The 17,159-nt window shown below is 52.6% G+C and overlaps 4 protein-coding genes across 4 annotated transcripts; 3 read left to right on the forward strand and 1 right to left on the reverse strand.

The window, feature by feature from the left end:
• Nucleotides 1-71: 71 nt before the first annotated feature.
• Nucleotides 72-3,919, forward strand: Tbcd (Tubulin-specific chaperone D; the record flags this gene model as incomplete). The annotated part of the gene is made up of 3 exons (XM_066129894.1): nt 72-242; nt 301-3,131; nt 3,205-3,919. The coding sequence occupies 3 exons, from the start codon at nt 72-74 to the stop codon at nt 3,917-3,919; spliced, it is 3,717 nt and encodes a 1,238-aa protein (XP_065985970.1).
• A 4,963-nt stretch (nt 3,920-8,882) lies between these two features.
• On the forward strand, nt 8,883-10,498 carry G6M90_00g022520 (uncharacterized protein; the record flags this gene model as incomplete). Its single annotated transcript, XM_014692816.1, has 2 exons — nt 8,883-9,217; nt 9,322-10,498. 2 exons carry the CDS (start codon nt 8,883-8,885, stop codon nt 10,496-10,498), a joined length of 1,512 nt encoding a protein of 503 aa, XP_014548302.1.
• Nucleotides 10,499-12,060: 1,562 nt separating this feature from the next.
• RPB5 (DNA-directed RNA polymerases I, II, and III subunit RPABC1) lies at nt 12,061-13,013 on the reverse strand (the record flags this gene model as incomplete). The annotated part of the gene is made up of 3 exons (XM_014692815.1): nt 12,061-12,586; nt 12,739-12,821; nt 12,924-13,013. 3 exons carry the CDS (start codon nt 13,011-13,013, stop codon nt 12,061-12,063), a joined length of 699 nt encoding a protein of 232 aa, XP_014548301.1.
• Nucleotides 13,014-13,909: 896 nt separating this feature from the next.
• G6M90_00g022540 (uncharacterized protein) lies at nt 13,910-15,654 on the forward strand (the record flags this gene model as incomplete). Its single annotated transcript, XM_014692814.1, has 3 exons — nt 13,910-14,050; nt 14,267-15,433; nt 15,532-15,654. 3 exons carry the CDS (start codon nt 13,910-13,912, stop codon nt 15,652-15,654), a joined length of 1,431 nt encoding a protein of 476 aa, XP_014548300.1.
• Between the last annotated feature and the right edge of the window lie 1,505 nt (nt 15,655-17,159).

Below are 17,159 nucleotides of genomic sequence, written 5' to 3' on the forward strand. Positions count from 1 at the left end.
CTCGAGGCCGCCTCACTTTTTTGAACTTCTGGCTGTTTTTTACACACGAAGCATTTGACAGTGTCTTCACCATGGACGCGCCGGATTCGGATTTCGATATAAAGCTGCAGAAGATATCTGGTGACCTGATCGCCGACCTTGACCGGGCTCTGACTACATCAATCCGCAAACCTGATGGCCACGGCGGAACTCAGGTGCGGTCCTTTGTCAGGGCAAGGGAGATATTCAAGTCAACAACCATGGTAGTCTCTCCAAGTGTCCATCTCTAACTTTTCTGGTGCAGTTGACGGTGCTGACTAGTTCAAGGTTCTCGACATGTACCAGGAGCTTCCACAACTCCTAGATCCTCACTTACCGAAATGGATCCCTCTTTTGGCAGAGTCGTATCTAGAATACTCCCAAATGCGGCGCAGAATCAAGAAGGCTGCTGATCAGTCTGGTCTTCTTGTGCCCGTTGACTACGCAATCTGCAGGATCCTTTATAGTTTCTGCAAAGTTCGCGGGGAAAAGGTCATAATTCGTTTTTTAAATGCGGAAACTAGGTATCTGGAGGTTCTTCTTTCGGCCATCGAAGAAGCAGAGGAGAAGTCACCCACCACTGGCGAATCGCAGACCCATGGATGGGAGTGGGAGCAACGGTACGTTGTGCTTCTTTGGCTCTCGCACCTTTTGTTGGCCCCGTTTGACCTGTCGACCATTTCGACACTGGATATGGAAGAGTCTGCCGTTGCCCCTATTCCGGGCTTTGAATGGCCCGAGAACTTGCCTGGAATTACAATCAGAGTGATTCCCCTAGCTATCAAGTACCTCTCTTCTCCTGGCAAGGAGAAGGACGCAGCAAAGGCACTGTTGGTAAGGGTAGCTATGCGGCGAGACATGCAACAGCTTGGTGTATTGGATGCCCTGGTTCGCTGGGCATTGGCTTCGCTTCGACCACGGGGGGAAAATCCTGCCCAGTCAACCTATTTCTACCTGGGCGTATTGTCATTCTTGGCAGGAGTGTTGCAATCATCAGCAGAGACCTCGGATATGGACAAGTATCTGCCTTCCGTATTCCAGTGCGTCCACGACATCCCACTCGGCAACAATGAGGTATCGAAATCCATCATCAAACTGGCGTTGGTGAGGAAAATGATTTTAAAAGTCATCCGATCGGTTATTGCATCTTTACTGCGACAGAACCGGCAGAGCATGGCTAATACGGAGATGACGGAAACAGCCATTGGCTATCTGCTGGATAGTGTTTCTGACAACGATACCCCGGTCCGGTTGTCAGCCAGCAAGGCATTGAGCATCATTACCCTCAAATTAGATCCCGGAATGGCTTCACAGGTGATTGAAGCCGTGCTAGACTCGCTTAATAGGAACATTCTCTGGACAAAACCAGTTGGCGGCCAAGCGGGAAAACCTACCAGGAATTTGTCGGCTGTCAATCCGCTGGAATGGCACGGCTTGATGCTCACGCTTTCTCACTTGCTTTATCGCCGATCTCCTCCAGCGAAGCAACTCTCGGACATTATTCATGCGCTTCTTCTAGGCTTGTCGTTTGAACAACGAAGCACGTCCGGCGGCAGCGTGGGCGCCAATGTTCGCGATGCCGCCTGCTTCGGCATATGGGCACTCGCTCGTCGATACACTACGCAGGAGTTGTTGAATGTCCCCACAACATCGGTCTTTGCGGCAAAGGCACATCCGGATTCCAGCTCCATCTTGCAGGTTTTGGGTACGGAGCTGGTTGTGACTGCTTCGCTGGACTCTGCAGGAAACATCAGACGTGGTGCCTCTGCGGCCTTGCAAGAGCTCATCGGACGCCATCCGGACACGGTTGAGAAGGGAATTGAAGTTGTGCAGACTGTTGATTACCATGCTGTTGCGAGAAGATCGAGGGCCGTCGAAGAGGTAGCTATCAAGGTGACAAAGCTATCAAGTCAGTATGGCGAAGCGCTCATCGACGCCGTTCTAGGATGGCGAGGCGTCGGGGACATTGACGCTCAATCTCGACGAGTTGCTGGAGCTGCCTTTGGCGCCTTGACCTCTGAGCTTGCCCAACTAGATGCTACGCCATCGTCGTCTCGGTTCCTCCTAGCGATACACCTGGTCATTGCGCGTATACAGGCCCTTGTAAAGCGTCAGGTTGAAGAGCGCCACGCCTTGTTATTGTGCTATGCCTCTGTTCTGGACATGGTTTCACAAACGCCCACAGCGGGGCAAGGAGATGCTCAGATTGATTCAGCGCTGGTTCAAACTATTCTCAGCTCTGTACATGACATTATTGAAGACACCCGGGTCACAGAGTATAGAAAGCCGGAGTTGGTTGCCGAAGGAGCCAGCCGCCTAGTCGTATCTGCTCTCCCCATAATCCAAGCTGCCGTTCTCGGGAACCAGCCAGGCCCGGCATGGATGTCAGGGCACGCCCTTCCATCTTCATCCCGTTCACGAGAATACATAGCTTCGACGTCGAAATTACTGAAGAATGCCCCATGCCACGAGCAAGTTGGAAAATTACTCTCCGCTCTGAAGTCAGTTACGCCGACGTGGCTGGCCAGAAACGAGCCCGAGGCCGTCGAACCAGCCTCCGAAGCGGCACTGGTACTTCTGCTCTTCTCGACCAGCCAAGACCAAGAGAAGATAATTCAGGAATGGGCTATAACCGTCGCAACCAAACCTACTACAAGGACCGTGACCACCGGCCAAGGTTACTTCCATGCATTAGCCATGGCCCAACCCCTCGCCGAGCAGCTTCGTCCTTCCGATCCGGACGTGGCCTGCCAGGCACTTCTAGACCGATGGGCAAAAGACGACGACATCGACATGAGAGTGACTCTCTTGCAAAGTCTAGTCCGTAGCCGTCTTTTGCGAGCACAGGCAAACGTGTTTCTAAGCCTGCTCGTTGACGGACTCAACGACTACACAACAAATGCTCGCGGTGACGTGGGCTCACACACCAGGGTACAAGCTCTCAGGGCGGTCTGGAAGCTATGGGGCGACGAAGCAAGCCCAGATGCCAAGTCGGACGTCATGAACACATCTGCCAGGGAGCTGTTCCCGTGTATTCTGCGCCTGGCAGCAGAGAAACTTGACCGTGTTCGCCCGGAAGCGCAAGCCGTAGTAGCCCTGATGATGAAGGAGAGGTACGCACATCCAGCCTGGTACAGAGATATATTCAAAATGAAAACAACAAGGAACTGACAAGAAAGAATTTAGCGACTCCGAGTCCTTTCGGTCCCTCACATTTTCCTCAAAGGCCTACTTTGAGAGTCTACTCAAGCTGATGCTGTCAGATGCCCCATCACCAGTCCTTGAGCCTTGCCAAGTAGACAGGTCAGCGTGGATGGCAGAACTCATGTCCGGGCTGGTCACGTCCGCCGACGCAGGAAATGACGACCTGGTCATTGCTAGCCGCGCAGCTCTCACGGATTTCTGCGAGACGTCGCAACGGCACCTGGACATGGTCTGCGACGCTCTCGCTCTGAACCTGCGTGCTCACTACGCGGATGATCGCATCGCTGTGCCTACGCTGGAAATCATCGCGTTTCTGTTTCGCGTCGGTGTATTCCACCGCAGCAGCGGGGTCAATCTTCGCCACTTGTGCTTTTATACGCAGAAGGCGGGCTACAAGTCGGGAAATGTCCGCAAACTCTGGGCTTGTGTTAAGGTCTACAGCGGCGTGGCAAGCGTGCCTACGGGGAACCAAGGTGACGGACAAGAGGCGGCGCAGGCCGGGGTGAAGGAAGCCAGGAAGAGATTGGGTGCTTTGATGCACCACCCGTGGCCGCGGGTCAGGAGTGTCGTTGTAGATGAGATTTGGGGCTTGTCTGGCTTTGCTGAAGATGATGGCGCCAGGTTGACCAGCGTCGATTGGTCTGCGGCTGGAAAGACGCAGATTGATGCTACAGTAAAGGCGTTGGGGCTGGGGTGATTCTGTTCAAAGAAAGAGCTTTATTAGGGTCACTGCGGCTGGTCCTCTTCAGCACTCGGGCCTCGACAGTCGAGCCCGCCTGTCCGAATTCTCGGCATTCTCAGGCGTTGAGAGAGTTTAAGTGCGTCGCCCAAGACTTCTGAAAGTGGCTTCGGCACCCGACGGTGGCTTTCGTCGATGGCGCCGCGTGCATCGGTAGTGATGCGACGGCTTTTGCTACGTGAAATCAATCAAAATCACTTCCCTGCTAATCCACGTCATGTGAGCTGCCTCTTGATGGATTGCTCGAATTCGGCCGTGCCCTTGAGCACGGTGGTAACCGAATGGCAAGGACTTGTGCGGGAACTTCTGGAGCACAGTCACATTTGGAAAGGTAAATTTTCAGATTGCCGGGACCTAGTATTGTACGGGGCGTCCAAGCGGGCATGTGGTCATCTTTTCGAGTTATCTAAGTGACTGGTGAAGGTGGCGGCGGTGTGCAAGGTGGTGAAAGCGCCGTGGCTTGGGGGCGCGAGTCAAGAAATTTCAAGCGTGACGGGGCGTTATTCTGGAAGAGAATGAAGAAAGTACTACTGGTGGTAATATACACCGCTGTAGAGAGTCCGGTATTGTGCGTCGACGTATTGACGGGCTGGACTTGTTGTCGCCCAAGCCTTGTCGCGATTTCATCCGAAGGTGTTGCCGTAAATGATGTTGGTTTGATGAGCCGTTTGATGAGATATGGCTATTGCTTGTCATCCCCCGCATTTGATTGCAGAAGACAAGGGGGGCCGGTTTTCAAAATTGCCCATTGCCCCATCGCCCGAACTGCCCGGTGTTCCCAAGAAGCTGCCAACGAAACAGCAAAAGTCCTTGTTATACGCGGCACACGTAGCCGTTGTGTGGCCTAAAGTTCCCAGAAACAATACAATTACTCGGCCAAAGCAACCGTCCTGCCAGCGCTGTCTGCCAACTTGAACACATATGCCTCAATGCACTTCATGCAGACGTGAACAGGAATCAATCGCCAGCATCCACGACGAAGTGGGCACGGCAGTTGATGTTAGCAGGCACCAAACATTCGGTGAGCCGAATTAGAGGGAGATGTGGCCGCTGGCGTCGACTTGGACCACGGAGGAATTGGGTCCGGTTCCACAGGGATCTGGCAATGTGGCAAGTATTTATTGAGGGCGGAATGCAAGGCCTGGACGGGTCGAGTATTGAGGCAATATGTACCAGACAAGTTATTGCTCGTGTTGGCAGCAGGGGAGACCAAGGGCGATGCCAGCAGTGACCGTCGCAAAACCGGTTACCGCCTTGCCGACAAGAACGTGCACGGATTTGCCAGTCCACGGTAACATTGAACCCTGTAACCCCAGATTTCGCCCACGGAAACAACCGGACTCTTGTGATCCAAAGTCCGTCATGTTCAAGACGGGCCATTTGCCGATGGAGCAATGTTGGCAGAAGGTCTTGTAAATCATTGTCCGGCCAAAGTGTCGTCGAGGAAATGCGAGGAGCATCAACAACTGGAAATAGAGATGTGTCTCTGGCGGTGCTCCGTATGCACTCATTATTGTAACTGGGTGGCTGGGAGGGTGTGGAGGTTCAAATATTAGCTAGCAGATGGAGAGCGTAGATGACCCGACCACAGTCAATTGGAAATGACGACTCCAGCAGGGACAGGCTGCCTTTTTGGGCAGTCGAGGACATAGGTATCCAGTACCTAGCACCCGGCAGCTGGTACCTAGCACTTCGCCCTCCAGAGCGGCTCCGCATATTGTACTGTCTATTATCTATAAAGTTCAGAGTACGGCGTAGTAGCATACTAATGAAACCCTGCCACCTGCCAACTCTAGAACGCCCACCAGCCAGCCGTACCTGCCTTCTAGTTCGTAGTCAAGGGCTTCGCTAGCGCGTCAAATGTTCAAGTTTGACCTTGCGCCACAACTTCGACACTAACTACTACTGCGGACAAACCAGCCGACTCTTCGCACTACACCAAGCCTTCATTCACCCTTTGCAATCCTCCAAGTTCCCAATTGAGCTACATTCCGGCCGGGTTCGCCTCATTTGCCACCTTGATGCAACCCCATGCCTCTCCCCGTTGATAAATCGCGGCCTGGATAATATCCACCGCACTATTGTCTGCCGCGCCATCATTTACGGAGAACATATCGTACGTATTACGGGGCATGGAGTACGGAGAATCAGTACGCACACCCATTGAACACATTGGCCCCAATTAACCCATTTACACAGATAGGAAGACAACGGAACCAACATGTGCATGGCGAAATGCGGGCACTGGAGGTGTTGGATGCTGGATGCTGATAGTGCTGGACGCACCTTATCGTAGTGGTGCAGGCGACCAGCTAGTTATTCCCTACCAACAACAAGTGCCATATCAACTGGTCATTCAGCGACAAAGTCGGCCCTATTACCAATCGGTGTGCCATGATGGGGGTGCTTGGCGAGATTAGATACCAAGAAGTCGACCCTGACCAGAGCCATGAACGATGGGATGCCCTTATCTGGCTGGAGAGGTCAGTCAGTGCGCCACTTGTCGCTCAGTCATTCCGAAAGAGCTGTTCAGCTTCGCTTCACTTGTTGTCTGAGACATGCGCCATTCGGGGTAGGCTGTAGCGCACCAAACCACTCGTGAGCCTCAACAGGCTCCAAGACAACCTACCTAGGGGGTGACTTAGTACAAGAGTTTAAACTTGGCGGCTGCCGACCTAATCGTTCCGCCTGCCACCATCGCTCTAAACCTTCCGACGCTCCGACCGCGGCAGTCGCTCAGTTCCGTAATATGGATCGGAACACGTTCCGGCCACTATCTGCGACAATGTGTCAGATGCTCTACCCAGGAGGACTGAAGTCTGACGCAGATGCTACGTACCACCTCTCAACGCACTCTAATCAAGCAGACCCAAGCGTTTGAGCCTGGGCGAAGGGGTCTCATAGATGTCGGTCATGATACTATATCTGCAAGCGGCCCATGCAAAAGCTCGACTGATAACGGACAGAGGCACGGAGAAGGGCGACGGTTATTAGCCGAAGGCCCATTTTCAGGGATTCGACGGTCAAGAACTGCCCCCTGCTTCTCCCCGCCTCCAGCCTGGAGGATGTGAGGGTGCTCGCACGATGATAGGAGTCGCCGCTCACACCCCTCAGCCAATCCTGGCTGTTTGGTTGTCTGGCTGACGAGAGCGCTGAACTAACGGGCCCCCATGTCTTGCGTCTTAGGGGCAAGGAGAACGAAGTACATACTTGAGTGAAGGGAAATTCCAGTGGCATAACGTACCTGCGATACGACTAGTACCACCACTTGGCTTGTTGAAGACTGCCAAGTTGGGACAGGGCCCAGGCCTTGATATGAATTGCTCGGCGGGCTCACTCTTTTTGCTAGGTGCGCTCACGCACCAACAGGTACCTAAATATTAGGTTATATATTATAATATATTTTATGGCAGGTAAATATGTTCTATTATAAATTATATCTTAAGAATATGGGAAGAGTTTAAATACATACGATACATGCTTACCTACTGAGGGGGGCGAGCGCACCTAGCAAAAAGAGTGAGCCCGCCGAGCAATTCACCTAGCAGGGGTCATCGGGCAGAGCAACACCTAAAAGAACAGACATTGGATTGAGGTGATTCGTTCGTTTACTTCCGCAGTACCAAGTAAGTTACTAGTACGTCACATGCGGTTAAGAGGCAAGTGATGGGGCTCGGGGTAAACCGGCTCTTTGACACGAAATAACCAGCCAGTGGTTTCAACGGTGAGCCACGTGAAATCAGAGTCAAGTACTCCGTACTATTCTTTGTTCCTCAATTGGATGTTGGGACAAGTATCGCCGGCTGACATGTGCGAGCAGAGCAGCCTCCCGCCAGAAGACAATGGCAGATTCCCCCGTGCCCGAGTACACATGTATGTACATACAATGTGCGTGTACTCTGTACGCGATAGTTGCAATTGTTGCGCCCTCTTTCCTCGACTGGTCCGTCGTAATTTTCCTGGTGACCCCGGTTCACTGTGCGTCCGTCCCGCCAGATTACGCACCATCGCCAATCATGGCCAAAGCAGACATGGAACCCTGTCCGCATCCACAACAAGCCGCCTCACCTCTCGTCCACCAAGGCCATGCCAAAAGCCATCCATGACTTGTGCTGCATCGACATCCACAGTAGCGTGTCTGTACCACATCCTCCAGCAGATGTGGCGTCCTGTGTGCTTCATGCTTGGCCCCGCGGCTCCTTGGTGTTCCACCAGGCTTTCAGAAGCACACCAAGGAAACCCGCCCCGTCTGACCATCATCGCGTGCCGAGTCGACCAGCGGCCAACTCAGCCGCATTTCGCCAGGCCCCGTCTCCCAGTCTCCCAGTCTCTCAGTCTCCCGCAATCGTCTGGGCAGGGTCGGTTACGGAGCAGCTTACGGAGTAGATTGTTAGCGTGTTAGTTCACATCGTTGGGACATGGAGTCGGCCCAGCAAGACTGCCTCCACAATAACCACTTTGGACTCCCACATCCACACTCCGACTCCCAAGGCCGCTTCTCTGTTCCTCCATATCCTGAATTGCCTCGACCTGCTGCCTGTGTTTGCTGGGCCAGGCCGCCGTCGACAAACTCGCCGTGTGACCATCACCATCCGTGCTCAACATCGGACAATACCAATAATAGCCACATGTGACGGCCCTTGCAGCACCGAAATACTAATCATACATACCGGACCTTTGTAGTCGATTTGACTGCCCAAACTACCGCCGCGACCCTCAGCTCCATGTCGTCTTGACTTTCAGAACTGCCCGGTTTTCCGTACCGACCTAGCCGAGTTGATATCTCTACTCGTTGCCAAGCCCACAAAGAGCAGGGTGTGAATCGGTCTTGAAGGAGAATCCTGTCTTTTTCCACCTCGATATATCCTCGCTCGTCGAGCCCAACCTGGTGCTCGACGGGCGCGGAGCGAACCAAACCGCCATGCCCGTCTATTCAGATGCCCCCGGTCTGCGGGCCTTCCGCGACGATAAGCCGACGCTGCTGGTCTGTTGGTGGGCAACATCCTTTTGCACACTTATGATACTGCTGCGTGTCCTCGGTCGGTTTATAAGAACGGAACGGCTATTCATTGAGGATAAGATTGCGGCACTGGCGGTGATCCCGCTCGTTTTGCGCATGGTTTGCGTACACTTTATACTGATTTACGGCACTAACAATGCCGACTTCAGCGGCCTGGACCTCACCGCTGTACAGTTACATCACAAGAGCGTTGCAAGTGGACTAGTTTTGCTTAGCAGGTTCTTTTATGCTGCAACGTATGTCTCTCCCGGCTGCCCGGCTGCACTAGCCGCTTTGCTCTCTCGTGGATGGTGTCGCGCGAACCTTTTTTCGCCCTGGCTGCTGACTCTTGACATCATAGCTTGTGGACTCTGAAATGTTGCATTCTCGAGTTCCTCAAACGCATAACGGACCTCACGTGGGAAAAGCACCACCACACAGCACTCATCGCAATCCGATGGACCTTGCTAATAACCTTTATTGGCGTCGTCATTAGCGACTTGACCGAGTGTCAGCCATTCCGCATGTATTGGCAGGTTCTGCCAGACCCCGGCGGTCAATGCCGACAAGGATACGCACAGCTGATCACCATGGCTACTTGCAATATCTTCACCGACCTTTTACTCGTCATATTCCCGATCCCAATTATCTTGCGAAGTAACATGCTCGTTCGAAGAAAAGTACAGCTTGTTCTGTTGTTTTCGCTGAGCTTGTCTGTCATCGTCGTCACCATTTATCGAGTGCCTCGCATTATACAAGAACATGGTCGGCAGCAATATCGGTCCCTTTTGGCCTCGGTCGAGCTCTTGTTTGCGACCGCAGCGGCCAATGCCTTGGTTTTGGGCTCCTTCGTTCGCGACCGTGGAGTCAAGAAGCAAAAGTTCCATCGCAATTCCGGCGCCGACTCTTTTGATCGATCATCCCACCCTCGCAGGCCAACTTTGCATCGACAATGGGGTAGTGACGAAGATCTTGTGAGAGACGTTGGGCTGGGTGTCGACGCGGAACTGCGAGAGCCGCTGGACAGCCCCGACGTTGAACAGTTCTCCCCTGTAGGAAGGATGGCGCCGAACCTCGACGCCGACATCAACTGGCAAGGCTCGAAGCGGCGAAGCCCTACCGAGCAAAGCGACGACTCCCTGCTCCCACATGACCCATTAACCAAGGTGGATTCTAACAAGAAGCGCTTGTCATTTCTTGACGTCGGAGGCTTGCTTGAAGAATCTGTGGCCGGCAGCAGCGGAAGTTATAGACGGGGCAGCTATACGTCCTCTACGCTGGATCCTAATTCACCCAACGCCGCCCCTCCGCCTTCGGTACCAGCCTCCAACAACGGCGTGCGGCGAGGCTCGACGGCTTTGTTGCAGGATCTAGGCGGTCTGCTAGGACCGCTTAATACGAGGGCGGCCAGAGCAAAGTCCAAACCCGGGACAGAACTGCAGCCTATACCACAATCACGCGAGATACAAGCACACAATCCTCACGGAAACCCGTCGCCAGAACTCAAGGACCCGGGCGGTCTGCTGCTGCCGAGGTGAAACAGTACCACGTTGCCTATTCTTTGATTGGTTTACGAGAAAGCACCTTGGAGCCAATGTCCTTTCTCATACATTGTCTCATCTGCGGCTCGGGCATGCATGCAGTTTTACGACTACTACTCTTCTTCTTCTTTTTCGACACCTGGAATGCGACACAGATCTTCTCCAGCGTTAATGTGTTCATGTCTTATAGACGGCGGTTGTCAACCATGGAGTTTGGGATATATCACGACGAGCCTACAAACTATTGGATAATATTTACCACGGACATTTCGGGGATGAGCCAAATGCATTGCTGTCTCCTCTATAATGGGCTATTTACGAGTACTATGTTTTGAAGTGGAGGATATTGATTTTTGCACGTTTTATGTTTATGGATGTTTTATAGTTAGGGATGGGGGCACTACTTGGGAGGCGGTGTCACGGTGCATATATATACCCGGCAAGAAGCCACGTTTGGGATGGTCATTTGGAGAATTCATTCAACACGTTATGATAAGGGCAGTCTTGGTACATGATCGTCATGGCGTATAGTATATATGCATTTGTAAAATTAGACGCAATATGACTACTACTTGGTTACGTTGTTAAATTGTCTCACGGTCCAGATATATGAAGACAGATGTGTCTCGTTCTTCTATCCCGGGCAACTTACATCTGTTTCCACCTGAACGAGATGCAAAACAGCAAAATAATGGAAGTGGGAGGGCTGTCATTCTTGGAGGCTAACTGCACTAGATCCTGGCCTTTTGCAGCTGGTTATTTTCACTTTTTTTTTTTGTATCGTTGTTTTGTTGTCTTTTTTCTCGTCAAATTCACGTTTTTGCTGGCTTTGGGTTTGGTCGGACTCTAGTGTGAATGTTCCTCGGGCGCCTGTCCTTGATCCCCCCGTCATGCATGGCGTCGAGATGCCCGGTGATAACTAATGCCCCGGTCCGGTGACTTTAAATTTGCATGTATGCAGGTAATGGCGATTATATACGTGTTTATCAGGAGGCGCACCGTGCCCCTCCGTCCCTCCCTGCGCACGAGACCAAGATCTTTTTCGAGAGGTGGTTGCTTGGCCAGCAAACAGGAGTCAGCTTTCCCGCAGGGAAATCGTATCATGTGTCGCGGCGTATAGATGCCTTGTCCCTGGTCAGATGTCATCGCCGCTTTTGCCGAGGGGAGTCGCGTAGAGCGTTCCGTGTCCTAGACTGGTCCGACAGCCAACTCTGTGATGTGTACGGACATGATGCGCAGGGGGAACTTGGCCGCCTGAACCGCATAGGTGGCCACGAGCTGATTCAACGGTTTCACCATGCACTCTTTTTTAGCTGCACAACACGCTGCGGTAGAGTTCTGATTGTACAGTTCCGATTGCACTTCTACCTACCACGAATGGATAAACCCCTGAAACGCCGCAGTTTTTCTTTTCCCAAATGCTGAATATGATTCGCCTTCACTCTTCCACGTCGGCCGTGAAGCTGCGGTGTAATCGCAGCCTGGCTCCTGGTTTCACCTACCTCCTCTGCTCGAAATTCCCGTATCCAATCTCGACAGAGACCCCTTGGCAACCTTCCTCAGACGCACAATCTGTAACTCGCATACCGACCAGCCGTCTCACTGACTCGGATAATCTTGACGACCTGCCCTCTTTTCAACCCCAAATATCTTGCCACGGGGTCCTTTTGCAAAATTCTAGGCAGCTGCGTTTCCTTCAAACGGTATCTCTTTAGCAAGGCCGACTTCTCGTCTCTTGAGAGCAACACGTGTCGGGGCACCAGCTCGTGGTGCGTAATGTTGACCAGGAGATCGTCTTCGAGGAAACACTCAATCTTGGCGAGGTTCTCGACACTAGCGAGGGACTTGCGCGCGGCTGGGGACAGCGGGACGTGGGTGACCATGATGCCGGTCTTGTAGTTGTTTGAGATGGTGTATTTGGCGAACTGGCGGATCTGACCGACGCCGAATTGCTTGTCGGTCAAGAACTCGACCCATACAGGGCCGCAGTCGGGGACGGGATCGGGGTTGGACTCGGTTGCGGGGGGGGTGTTTTTCTTGAGCATGGCGTCGCTGGGACGCGCGGAGAACTGGAGCTTGGAGCGGCTGTTTGGTGGGCGGGCGGGCGGGCGGTTAGTCCTTGTAGCCTGGTGTTTTGAAAGTGTGCCTATGAAATGAAAAAAAGAAAAAGGAAAAGAAAAAGACGAAAAAACCGCCCGTTTGTGACGACTTTGTTTTGGATGTTGGATGGGACGTACTTTACTGAACCATCTGGATTGCAGTACTCGTCGCGAAAGCGATCCAGCGAAATGTTGACTTCTTCTTCTGCCAATTCATACTCCTGGAGCAAAGCGTCAGTCAGTCTACGGTGGTCGGGGCGGGAGGACATGCCGCAGGGCAATTTCCCTGTTGCCGCATTTTTTTCTCTTCGGACATGACGTACCCGATCGGCGACCATCTCGTGCACCGTCCTCCAGGCCCTCCAGAGTCTCACGACCTCTTTGGACTTGGCATCGTTGGGCAGATCCTCCATGGTGACTAGCGTGCTGCGTCTGCGTGGTTTATGTTGCGCAAAAAGCAGAAACACAGAGGGCGTGGTTGAACTCCCGTCGCCGTGAGAAGATGTCGTTGGAAAATTGTTTGCCCTTTTGCGCAGCCTTGCAGCTGGGCTCCGGAGGTGGGTACCCTACTAGGGACTTGACTGGGTTCGAGGGGAGCGGTCATGTGACGCGGCGAGTGCGCCCCACCTGGGCCGAGCAGCGAACAGAGCCGAGTGCCTGCCTACCTGGTACAAAGTTACAAAGTAGCCGTGCGGGACATGGACAGTCGATCCCGCCACAGCCAAGCCTCAGTTCCCGAGAGTTCCAATGTTCCAAGTTGGCCGGCTCGTATTGGTCCAAAAAGGGGCTTTGTGGCCGTTGGACCTTGGACCCTTGAAGATGGACCGACTTGACCACTAAGTCTGTCCAAGACCCAAAAAGGGGCCCCGTCTCAATGTCGGCTCCAGCCACGCATGTGCCGTCTGTGCCTGTTCTGGGCTGACTTTGATGGAGCGCCCAGCGGTCCAGCAGTGGTGTAGTCGAGGTGTTTAGCAGTGGTTTAGCAGTGGTTCAGCAGTGGTCCAGTGGCTCAAGTCGACATCTGGAGGCTGGGGTCAAAAAGACAAAAAGGCACCAGACATCCATGGTGCAAAAAGACCAGTTGACCACATCACCAGAACCACATTTTTTTTTTCTCGACGGCCGCACCTCGTGCCAGCTCTCCGCCTCTTCCTCTTCGACTCTGGACCCTCCCCTATTCCTATTACCATCCAATTCCCCAACCTTCCAATACAACTCTCGTCTATTGCTCGCGAGGAAGACCCTCGACGGCTTCGAATCGGCCTCTTCTACTCGGTATTCTTTTGGCACCTCTCTTTCGACAAGTACAATGGCTGAAGCTGCTGCGCCCGTCAAGCCTCAGGCCCCTACCGCCGAGTCCCAGGCCCGACCTACTCGCCCTGATGAGAAGACCTTCAACGAGGCTCTCGCAAAGGCTGAGAAAGACCACAAGGCATCCATGGATCGATTGGTACGTTGACGCCGTCCCAAAGCCTGTTCAACACCCGCACCTTTTTTTTTTCCCTTCCTGTCCTCAGCCCCCTCGTTTTGCGACACCCGACTTGTCTTTCCAAATCTCCTCGCATGGGCCCAAAGAATCTGTATATAAGAAAGGGCAAAAGAAAGAACGAAAAACCTGTACAGATATTTCGCTGCCTTGAAATCCTCTCTCTAACTCCACAAATAGAACGCCATCAAGGCCAAGATCGACATTGCCCTGCCCAACAAGAACAAGGACCAGCCCAACCCTACCCAGAAGCGACGCCAGGAACTCATTGCTCAGGCCAACGAGATCCGCCAGAAGCAGGCCGGTGGTAAGAGCGCCCGTACCACCAAGCTCGACCAGATCAAGCGTCTCGATGAGCAGGTCCGCAGCCGCATCGCCGAGCAGAAGACCGCCAAGGCCAAGGTCTCCTTCAAGAGTGCCGAAGATGTCGACCGCCAAATCGCCGCCCTCGAGAAGCAGGTCAACTCAGGTACCATGAAGCTCGTCGATGAGAAGAAGGCCCTTTCCGATGTTTCCAACCTGCGCAAGGTTCGCAAGAATTTTGGCCAGTTCGACGATTCGCAAAAGCAGATTGACGACCTCCGCGCCAAGATCAAGGAGATCAAGGACAGCATGGAGGACCCCGAGCAGAAGGCCTTGTCAGAACAGTACAACAAGATCCAGGCTGAGCTTGACACCATCAAGGCTGAGCAGGATGAGGCTTACAAGGGCATCTCCAGCTTGCGCGACGAGCGCTCCAAGCTCCAAGCCGAGCAACAGGAGAAGTACACCGCCATCCGAAAGCTCAAGGACGAATACTACGGCCAGAAGAAGGCTTTCCAGGCCTTTGAACGTGAGGCCAGGGAGAAGGCCAAGGCGCGCCGCGAAGCCGAAAAAGAACAGTGGAAGAAGGACGCCTTGAAGAAGGACGCCGACAAGGCTCTTGCCGAGGCCAGCTACCCTGCTTACTCGGACGAGATTCGCCGTGCCAACAGCCTGCTCCAGTTCCTCGACCCTACCCATAAGGCCGAGACAAAAGGCCCTCTCACCGCCGACAGTGGCCTGGGTGCTCAGGCTCAGCGAACTGTTGATGACTCTGCTCTCAAGGGTACCAAGCTGGTGCGCAAGGAGGACCGAGACGACGAGTACGCCCCAGCTATGAAGAAGGGCAAGAAGGGCAAGAAAGGGGGCGCCTCTGCGGCCGCCGCTCCCGCCAAGTTTTTCAACTGCCCTCCCTCTGTTGTCGAAGATTGCGCTTTCATTGGTGTCGACCCTCCCATGGCCAGCGCCGACGTGCCTACCGTTGTTGAGAAGGTCAAGGCCAAGATTGAGCACTGGAAGAACGACCAGGAGGCTCAGACCCAGCGAGTAAGTGCCATTGCTACATCGACAATGAAAATTCCAACAACACGGTTCACAAAAAGAAAAGACAAGAAAGGAAAAAATTGCTAACAAATATTATTCAGAACATCGAAAAGGCTAAGAAGCAGATCGAGAAGCTTGAGCAGGAGGGGGCCAACGGCGACAAGGTTGCTGAAATCACCGAGGGTGTCAAGGACGCCTCTCTCAACGACAAGCAGGAGTCATAAATTTGACCTCCTGCAACTTACCGCCAAGTGTAGCCCTGTCTGAACACATCGGCGTTTTCCTGACCTGCTCGTCTGGTCGTCCCCGAGCAACATATCCATCCACCTAAATCCAAAACTCTACTAAATCCATTACACTTGAAAAGTTATTTCTACATGTCGAACTTACCTGGGGACAACGAATAAAAGGGCAAAATTGGTCAATGGGCTGGGTACATACAAACATCTGACTGGGTACAGGCAATCACGTAGCAAAGGTGTGGCTTTCTTTGTTTGAAGAAGGGTGTTTTGTCTGTAACATAGGCGCCAGTTGAGTTTCTGTGAGGGGTCAAAAGGGAGCCCGGGCAGAAAAAAAAGCCATTTACTTTGTTCGAATATGTTGTCTCATCATGACTGTTGATTGACGTGAGCTGCAAATGGTGAGAGCTAGCGTGTTAACTTGGCGCAATCCGTAGACTGCCGGGATTATAGACAACCAAGCACGCTTCTTCAGGGCCTGGATTAGAAGCATGTACTGTAGAGAAGCAAAGGCAGTGCCAGAGTATCCGGGTCGATTTTAGCTAATTTGGCGTCTTGTACCTTATACCCTTGGGCGCCGCGAAGTTGTCAACACTACGAAGGACCGTGGACAATACTATGCGAGCGTGGCTGTGTGGGATCCAATCCTGTCACACAGAGAATGTGACGCCACATTACGGATATAATATGTTGCAACGGGGTCCTTTGACATGCAGTCTGTGAGCACTGCAGATACCCAGACCGATACGGAGTATACAGGTGTTTAACAAGTAAAACAACAGGCAGGTGCCGAGCTGCCTCAGACTCATCAGACTTGTCAACCGTCATTGGGACCAACCAAGACTTATGTAGCCTTCTTGAAGCACCCGATTAATGAAAACAGTGTAAACACACATGTAATATTTCGAGAGCATGTTACACACGTACTGTTAACGAGAGTCGGTTCAGGTCTACAGCGCCGGTTTGCTTCATAAAGCGAATGGACCTCGCATACACGAGTCAACTAATACAAAGAATATTGGTGATCGCTGTAGGAATTGTTAACACAATGAGCGATATGAAATCTCATATCTCTGGCTTCCACGGATACCCACTCAATGGGTATTACGCTAAGCTGACTTGCTCTTTATTTAATTGAAATGATAAAAATCCACCATTACACACCAGATGCCTTCAATTTTATGCCTTCTTGGAAAACTCCATGCGCCAGTTGCAAACTACAGGTTTCAACGTCTCCTTGTCCAAGCTCATCTACTATCCAGAAAAAAAAATGGGAGAAAAGAAATTCTGAAAACTCTGTCGCCGTTGATGCAAATGCTAGAAACAAACATGAGACCCGTTTCGTCGTTACAAGTCGCACCATGGCTAACTGAATGTCGTCGGCTGGCCGTATAGCATCGTGATAGATGGTGTCGTAGCTTTGTCTTCGTATCCAAGAAATATACAAAAAATTTAATGTTCGCCTGGAGGCTGAGCAGCAATACCGCCCG

The sequence above is a fragment of the Metarhizium brunneum genome, chromosome 1 (genome assembly GCF_013426205.1).
Source record: "Metarhizium brunneum chromosome 1, complete sequence".
NCBI classification, from domain to species: Eukaryota; Fungi; Ascomycota; class Sordariomycetes; order Hypocreales; family Clavicipitaceae; genus Metarhizium; species Metarhizium brunneum.